Raw genomic sequence first — 8,486 nt, forward strand, 5'->3', positions numbered from 1 at the left:
AATTTTTAATCCAAAACAGAAAATTTTAATCTGATGCAGAGCCAACAATAGCATCAATAGTGAGTTTCAACTGGCAAACAGTCAATGGCCCCGGTCACACGGGCAGGAAACTGCGGGGGAGAAGCGTGGCTGTTTGCCCTGGGGCAAACTACTGCGCAGTTACTCGATCAGACCTCCCGTGGAGGTCCTGTGGAGGTACCGTGGAGGTTCCATGGCAAGGGAGAGGTGCTGATCACAGGACAAGCCGGCGCGCAATGAAGAAGCGCGCGCCGCGGCAAAATGTTTTGTTTTTGTGTGTACACGACTAATGCGCATGCTCCGTTGGGTGCGTGTGCGCATCCACAGAGACGTGGACAAAAAAACCCCACCTTATTTGCAAGGGGACATGGGCAGGCGCCGGATGCCACCGGAAACGCGATCAGACGCCCGCCCTTGCCCCGCAGTTTCCGGAAACTAGTACCTCCGAGGTACTAGTTTTTTGCCACACAGTTTCGGCTGGAAGCCTCGGTTGTGCCACGGGAGTGCTATGCTTCCCAGATGTGCTGGTGAGATCGCGCCCGGAAACTCCGCCTGTTTTCCGTCTCACTTGTGTGGCTTCTGTTCCGTGTGACCGCAGCCAATGTTACTTTTCCTACATTTCAGAGCACCTACTGAAAACTAAACTTCAAAGATGCAAGCTTGTCACAGTAGCAGTCTCAGTTGTTAACAATGCTAAGTGCAATTTTTATAGCAACATGCCAAATTTGTTTGTCAGTCAGCTAATAAAAATGTTCCTCCTTATTCCCTCATCTTCCAATAGACTTAATGGTAGAATATAGAAATGCCTGACTTCAGATCCTACACTGTATACTGGACCTCTTTTATTCATAAACATTTTACAACAACTTAACCTATCCCGAATGAAGGACTCTCCAATATGTATCCTCAGCAGCCAACTTGATGAGTAAAAGGAGAGATGCAATTACTAACATGCCAAGAGATGCTGTTTCAGTGTCTCAGTTTGAAGGATGGAAATCTGGCAGGTGACTGTATGTAGAAGGAAAGAGTACAATCTAGGATCTTCGATCATTTAGACTGTCAGCAGACTGATGTTTTTGTATTGATTTTTAGCTAGTAATCAGTAGTCTTTTGTGTATCTTATTTAAAAATATATAGACACAACATGCCTTACTAACATTTTTGAGATTTACAAGTAAATACCCTTTTCAACAGTATACACACATTTTCCCTATAAGCCAATGGGCATGGAAGAAAACAATGGCATTCATCAAGGAAACAGAATACTATGATGGATGGAAATCATTCTGTCAATGAAGGAATGTCTTTAGTAACTTTCCATCTTACTCTGTCCCTTCTTGCAACTGTATTTTAAGTATCATGAAGCTATTAATATTTTTGTCTATGAAGAAACATCAGGCACATTTATTTTTTCTCAAGACTTAAACATTTTTTTTGTCATGCAAATACCAACATTTTACTTGTATATTTACTCACAATCCAGAATTATTCATTTGGCCACTGAGATGCAAGAAACATGTTGAATTTGGTAGGATCTCTGCTCAGCAAAGAACACCACCATCTTGCCTTGACAGCTTACGCTAGCTCATAGAGTTATTACAGATAGATTTCCATCAGTATGATAACTGAGAGTGGTACATCTACAAAAGTTTCATACTTTTCCCATCTAGTCCTTCACATCCAATTAATACAATAACTTTTTAAAAAATCACTATTACCTTCAAACTAAAAAAGGCACATAAGTGGTTTCACTAAAACTGATGGCCCATGGCATATCTGAAAGTAGTCACTGCAGTCATAACTAAGCGGCATGTTTAAAATTAGCTGATCTGACGTAAGCTTACTTGGAAATAAATTCCACTATGTCCAGTGGGGCTCATTTCTCGATAAGCATGCACAAGATTATAGGCTTAATCAACAGAAAGAACAAAAAAAAATTAAAAAATTAAAAAATTCAACATATTCCTTGAGTAGTCTTCAATAACTCCATGGTGACATGTTCTAGATGTACACAGACTCCCCAAAATGGAAAGATCTCACAAAATTTATACACATAATACTGTATGTCTGATTATATAAAATAATATTAGCTCATGTTAAAAATAATCATGGCTACACAGCCCCAGCAGGACTCCTTCTAATAGTATGCTGGACTTAGATGTGCATTTTGGCATGCCCTGTCAGTCATAACGATGGTCTTTAGTAGTCAGATTATAAAACAGTCATGAAGTACAAGATACTCTAAAGTACAGTGGAGCATAAAGAACAAAAAAATGGCACCCCATTAACACTAAAAGGGCTAGAATTTTATGTAGCTGATTCACCCATAACACAAAAAAGTAGGTAAATTTTTATCGCTAGTACAGTGTGCACTGAATCATGGCAAGGTAGTCTGTACATTTCAGAAATAGAAATAAAAACCCATTCATCTGAGAAGAGACATATCTGTACAAAGTAGCCACTTTAATCGTGAGAAGGTTCTTCTGCTGCCCTTTTCAAAGGATCTGCTATGGAGGGATTCAGTGTATATCTAGAACATGTCACCATGGAGTTACTGGAGACTAGTCAAGAGGTAGAGCATCTGCTTGGCTTGTAGAAGCTACCAAATTCAATCCCTGGCCTCTCCAGTTGAAAGGGTTTGGTAGTAGGTGATGTTTAATACTTCTGCCTAAGACCACTGAAAGCAACTGCCAGTATGAGTAATACTGACCATGATAGACCAATGGCTTGATTCAGGTGTAAGTAGTCGCATGTGTTCAATATTTTATCTTAACATACAGAAAATTTCATCATAATTTGACATTCTAAACAGTTTTTGTTCTGGACACATGCTCCCCCCCCCCCCCCCCCCCGGCAACAGCTGCACACAGTATTCTTGATGATTCTTTACCACCTATTTCTTAGGTAATTTAAGTTCAATTTTTGCTAATGTATCCTAAAATAGACTTTGTCTTTTATCAGCATAAGCAATGTATAGTTGGTGATTTACTTTAAGCCAGAGTCTCTAGGTTTTGCTATCTTCCCCTACTTAGCCTGCATGGTGTCTTTCTGTTTCTGAATTTTTCAAATGCACATTCTTGCTTTCAGCCAATTAATGAAATCTGAAGTGATAATTGTGCATTCTAGCCCCTTCATAAAAATACCGTAATACTTCATACGTTTCAAACATGTAGTTCAGTCATGTACACTGTTATACGTCAAAATCAAAATTTTAAAAAAATCAACAGAACCTGTCCCAAGACCAGGCCTGTAGCTACTTTGGGCCCTACAGGGCCCGCCCCCCACAGTTTTTACGGGCTCCTCCCCCTGGGTGGGGTGGGCTTACCTACCACCAGAAGCCCACTCAGGAGGGGCAGCAGGAGCCACTGCCCCCCATCAAGCCCCCCATAAAAAGCTGCCTTTGTCAAGGTGGGAGACATCCAGTGCGGAGGGAGGGCCAGGCAGCTATGGGAGCAACAGTGGGGCCAGGCAGAGGTGTCGAAGTCAGATGGAGCCCAGTCCTGCCCCTTCGGAGGGGGGTAGAAGAGGATGGGCTGAGGTAGCCAATGAGAAAAGGCCCTGGGTGCTGACCTGGCTATTGCCAGGTAGAAGAGACCCGGAACGCCACTGGAGCGGCAGAGAGGAGAAAATCAGTCCGACTCCAGCAGCTTCTTGTTTCTTGTGCTGCTCCTTAGACTCCCCCCCCCCACTCCAAGTCCCAGCTGGGAGTTTGCGATGGCTACATTCCCCCCCCCATTTGAATGGGACCCACTTGTGCTGAAGAAAGCCCCCTGGAAACACCCCCAGCAGGACGACAAGAGGACAAACAGAAAGAGGAGTGGAGCCTGAGTCCCCACCACTGTTCCCTCTAAGCTGGGTTAGTGTGAGCTAGCTCACAGTTTTTTAGCCTCTGGCTCACCCATTTTTGTCTTAGCTCAGGAGGAATGGCTGCAGAGCAAACTAATTTATGTAGCAGCCAAATTGGTTGCTCACAACTTTAATGCAAGTATTATTATTTATTATATTTATTATTTAGTTATTATTTAGAAGTATGACCATGACATGGCAGTATTGCACAGAGAAAAACATTGGCCCCCTGAGCAAAAAGTTGTTAGCTATAGGGCTGCCCAAGACAAAAGAAATCCATTAATCTGCTACTGGTTTAGAACAACACCATCATCTGTTGTGGTTTTCATATATATATATCTACTCACTAATCTTACCTGGCTCAGTGCTACAGTACACACATGTATTAAAGTAGCTGACATGACGACTTTTTGCGTGCTTTTCCAGGCACAGGAGTTTTTCTGTTAATTTGCCGCACAAGGTCATAAAAGATCTGTAAGAAGAGAGTTTGCTTTATATAGTGTTTTTCCCCAAAGAGTTTCCAGCACTTTATTAGTGTTTTTAAACATGAAAAATTTAAATACCACTGCATATTTTTTGCATTTCAAAGCACTAAATCTTTTTACATCTAGTAATCCTTAAATTCTACTTCTGTCAATTTTTAAACTGGAAAATCTTCTTGAAGTAGAGCAGGGGTCCCCCAGCATGGTGCCTGCGAGTTCCATAGATCCCGCCAACACCTTTCCTGGCACCCACCAAGCATTGCTAGAGAGTGGGCAGGGTCATGTGGGGCTGTTGCCTAGCAGGGATTCTGACTGGCTGTGCAGATTAAAGTAACATTGTTACAGTTGGAACTGCCACCACAGTACTGGTTTTATTCTCTCTCACTTCTCTTTCCCAGTGTATCATTTAAATTACTCCTCTACTCCCCTGCATTTGGGCTTCCTATGTGTGTGTTGCTTTGCCTCCTGCGGCAGCCCTTCTGTGGATGCACCCACTTCCCTGGGTTAAACTCCAAAGGTGCCCAGAGGCTCAAAAAGGTTGGGGATCCCTGAAGTAGAGTTTTGTACAAGAAATTTTATTAAATGCCTTGCTAATCATCAGAAGTATCACTTCTGTTACGGGACCTGACAAATAAGATCAAGCCAAAGTAATACATCTCCTCAGAAGTTGCACTAATATGCCCAGGTTAAAATGAGATTTTATTTCTTTAAAGATTCTAATGGATTTTAGATCAGCTATCTGCAAAACCAGTTTTTCCACATTACACTGGACCCCTACAAATATTTTGACATTATTCCCTCCTCACTTTACCACTGCGATTGCACCCAGGATAAAAACATAAGCAGACCTCACATCCCCCCTGCCACTGTCACTTCTCCAACTGCAGCAAGGATCGTTAGAGAGACCAAATTTATCTGAATAGGGGATTTCCTAGTTCAATGGCAGTGGGTGGGGTGGTTCAGGAAGGTAATTTGCCTGGTACTCAAGCTAAAAGGGGGTCTCAAAATTAGAAACCAAAGTTGACATTTGGTAAGTGTTACAACTTATGTCTCACTCCTTTTTGGGTGCCTTATCTTGTTTTCATGTGTCATCATTTTCTGTTTTTTACAGTGGCTAGTGGGCTTCAACGGCAGGATGCGGTCCAAGCCTCTCTGGACCACTGAGAAGGCCTGATCTCAAGGGTCAAGTTCTAAGCAAAAAGGCACTCCATAAAAAGAAATTTGAGAGCTGAAAGGTATAGAGTTTTATACAAATGCTAGAATATGTGTGCATAAAATTACATGAATTCAATAAATGCCCATTTAAGAAAATAAGATTTTACAGCAAGATATTGTCCCTGAGGAACATGCCTGCACAAAGTTCTTTCAGAAGTTCCCTCTTAGCACCTGCTTCCAGAGCTTTCATGTTCAAGCAAAAATTTTATAAAGAGAAACACAGGGGAGACCATGCATCAAATCCCCAAACTGTTAAATTTTTAGGGAAATTTAAAAAGCATTTGGGGTTCTGCAACTAGCCACAAAGAGCCATATTCTTTCAGAAAAAACGACAGCAGCATGCTTGAAGGTCATGCCTATGCCCTTGTACTGTTGCCCAAGGTTTCACCAATTTAGGAATTACATACTCCCATCTGCACACATAAATCCTGTGCAACTGCACACTGTTAAAACAAAAACAGCTGAGACATTCCTCCAAGCATGTATTTTATCCCAGTTCATTATGCAAGATCCCCATAACTGAAACATCAATTTCTATCACAAACTCTATAAAAGTAGTTGTTTCTGCCTTCAAAGCTAAGAGGCAGTGTTATGGTACCTCATTCCAAGTAGCATACTGTAACAAGAAATTTCATAAACAATGGCTTTCTGCACCTAATGCATGAAGTTCACAGCAGAATAAAATAGAGTTCCACAAACCATTTGCTGTGATGGCAATGGTGATTCCCCCCTCCATTATGACAACAGTTAAGACAAACGGAATGCTCTATCAGCCCTACTTGCCCAGGATAAAGATACTGAGATCTCAGTGAAGTACAGAAAAGTAGGGGAATAGAAGTGTAATTTTTCTCCCTTTCTTTGGGGCTTCTGGAGAAGCCGCTAAGCACACTTGCTTCTTCCACAAAAGCTAAACGCAAAGGCAGAAAATATCTTCCTTTCCCACATTTCACAGAGAACTAGAGAGGAAAGTACAATCATAGTTTGCCTTCCTTCCAACTGAGAGGACTCTAGGGAGGTCAGCGGTTGACGACAGCAACCACAAACAACATCCAATTAATAAGCCCAGCAAAAGTTGGTGGATCTATTTAATTATACCTAGATATCTGATAAACAAATACATCATTTTGACACAGTTACCATGATAGATGTCAACAGGATCTTGGGTTCTATAAAAGCTACCACTTCTGCTCTGAATCCCTGCACATCCTGGCTGCTGAAATCATGAAAGGATCACATGAATAAATCCTTGGTGACCATCAAAAATCAATCACCGACTCAAGGCATCTTCCCTCAGCAACTCAAAGAGGCAGCTATCCGCCCACTACTTAAAAAAACATTTTTACAGGGAAAGTGAAGTGGCCAATTATAGTCCTCTAATCTGCCTTTTCTGGGCAAGGTGATTGAGACAGCGGTGGCAAACCAGTTTCAGGGTTTTTTGGATAATTCTTCTGCTTCGTGTTGTTTTCAGTCTGGTTTCAAGCCAAGCTATGAGACAGAGATAGTGCTGTCCACCTTAGTTGATGATCTCCATATGAACGCAAAGGCCATGCTTCTTTGTTGCTCCTACCAGATTTATCGGCAGCCTTTGATAGATTGGCATCTTATTGAGATGTTTGGAGGCAGAAATAGGGAGGAGGTATTGTATTTGGCTCCATTTCCCATGGCACTCACCACCCTTTCTCAAAATTCCAAAGGTGCCCACAGGATCTAAAAGGTTGGGGAATCCTGCTGTGTATCATAATATGTTGCACTCCAGGTTTTTGGTAATCCTAGTCCACTGTTCATCTGATGTCTCTTCATATGGACTTATCTGTTTATGTTGTGTAGACCACTTCGAGTTTCAGTGAAAGACGTGGACCACAAATACAGTAAATAAATTAATAAAGAATCCCTAAAATTGCTTATAAGATTAATGCAACTAGCAGAAGAGATTTCTGAAATTCAAGCTCACACAAAAAGGAAGCATGCCATCTGGATAATGTGAAAGCAAAGGATTCAGTTTTCTCAAAATGAGGGCAGGGACTCAAGGGAAGGGAATGGCTTCTCCCTCTCATACAGGAGCTCATACAGCCAACTTCCAGATAACTTCAAAGCAACAGGTAGGAAAAAGAGTGCTAACAGAACCACTTGGGAATGCTAATTGCTCAAGTGGCACCAAACTAGTACAAGTCCTAATGCAGTCTTCGGGTATGAAACTGAACGGGTTTTTACTCTGTTTTCCAATGCAAAGCCCAAAGGGCCAGCTCACAAGCCACACCCACAAAAAGAGAAGGAATACCACTTAAACCTTGGCATTAACATAGTCTGTGACCCCAACCAGATAAAGTTAGTGCTTGTTACACATCTCTCTCCTCTTCCTTCAAAGAGTTCAGAGCAGCTTATTTGTGTTTCCCAGACCACATGCCAGTTTCTGAAATCAATAGGATATATCAAGAATGACTAACTTTTAGATCTTATTGATTTCCTCAGAACTCTGGTACAAATAATTTTTTCCTGGTTCAAAGCACACACATTTAATTACTAGAAAAACATAATTACTACTAAAATTCGCAAAAGCTGTTAACAGTACTACTGTAGACTGATGTGGATAAAATAAAATACAGTTAAAGGTTTAAAGAGCTTAGCTGTACCTCATTAACATTTATCTTTGATTTTGCAGAAGACTCTAAGAATGCACAGTTATTCCACTGCCTTGCTAAATTCTGTCCTTGTTCTTTTCCCACGACTCTTTCATCTTCCAAATCGCACTTGTTGCCAACCAAAATCATTGGTACCTAAAATGATAAATTTATGTATACACTTGAAATGTTTTAAATATACATTGAACAATTAGTGACTGGAACTAATCAGTTCCACTAAAGTTTTTATATCTGAAGGCTGAAACAGCCACTGGATTCTGACATGTATAAAAACAAGAGTGGAAAC

At 41.2% G+C, this 8,486-nt stretch overlaps 1 protein-coding gene across 2 annotated transcripts in view; it reads right to left on the bottom strand.

Moving 5' to 3' along the window:
- Positions 1-8,486, bottom strand: part of RAP1B (RAP1B, member of RAS oncogene family) — an 81,823-nt gene that overhangs the window by 1,804 nt on the left and 71,533 nt on the right. For both annotated transcript variants that reach the window (XM_015405718.1, XM_015405717.1), the window contains exons 6-7: positions 8,192-8,335; positions 4,221-4,336 (exon numbers count right to left, since the gene is read on the bottom strand). In XM_015405718.1, coding sequence (XP_015261204.1) covers positions 4,250-4,336; positions 8,192-8,335 — 231 coding nt within the window. In that variant the 3' untranslated portion in view covers positions 4,221-4,249. The remainder of the gene's footprint in view (positions 1-4,220; positions 4,337-8,191; positions 8,336-8,486) is intronic.

Source organism: Gekko japonicus, unplaced genomic scaffold, assembly GCF_001447785.1.
Source record: "Gekko japonicus isolate JY-2015 unplaced genomic scaffold, Gekko_japonicus_V1.1 scaffold53, whole genome shotgun sequence".
Classification (NCBI taxonomy): domain Eukaryota; kingdom Metazoa; phylum Chordata; class Lepidosauria; order Squamata; family Gekkonidae; genus Gekko; species Gekko japonicus.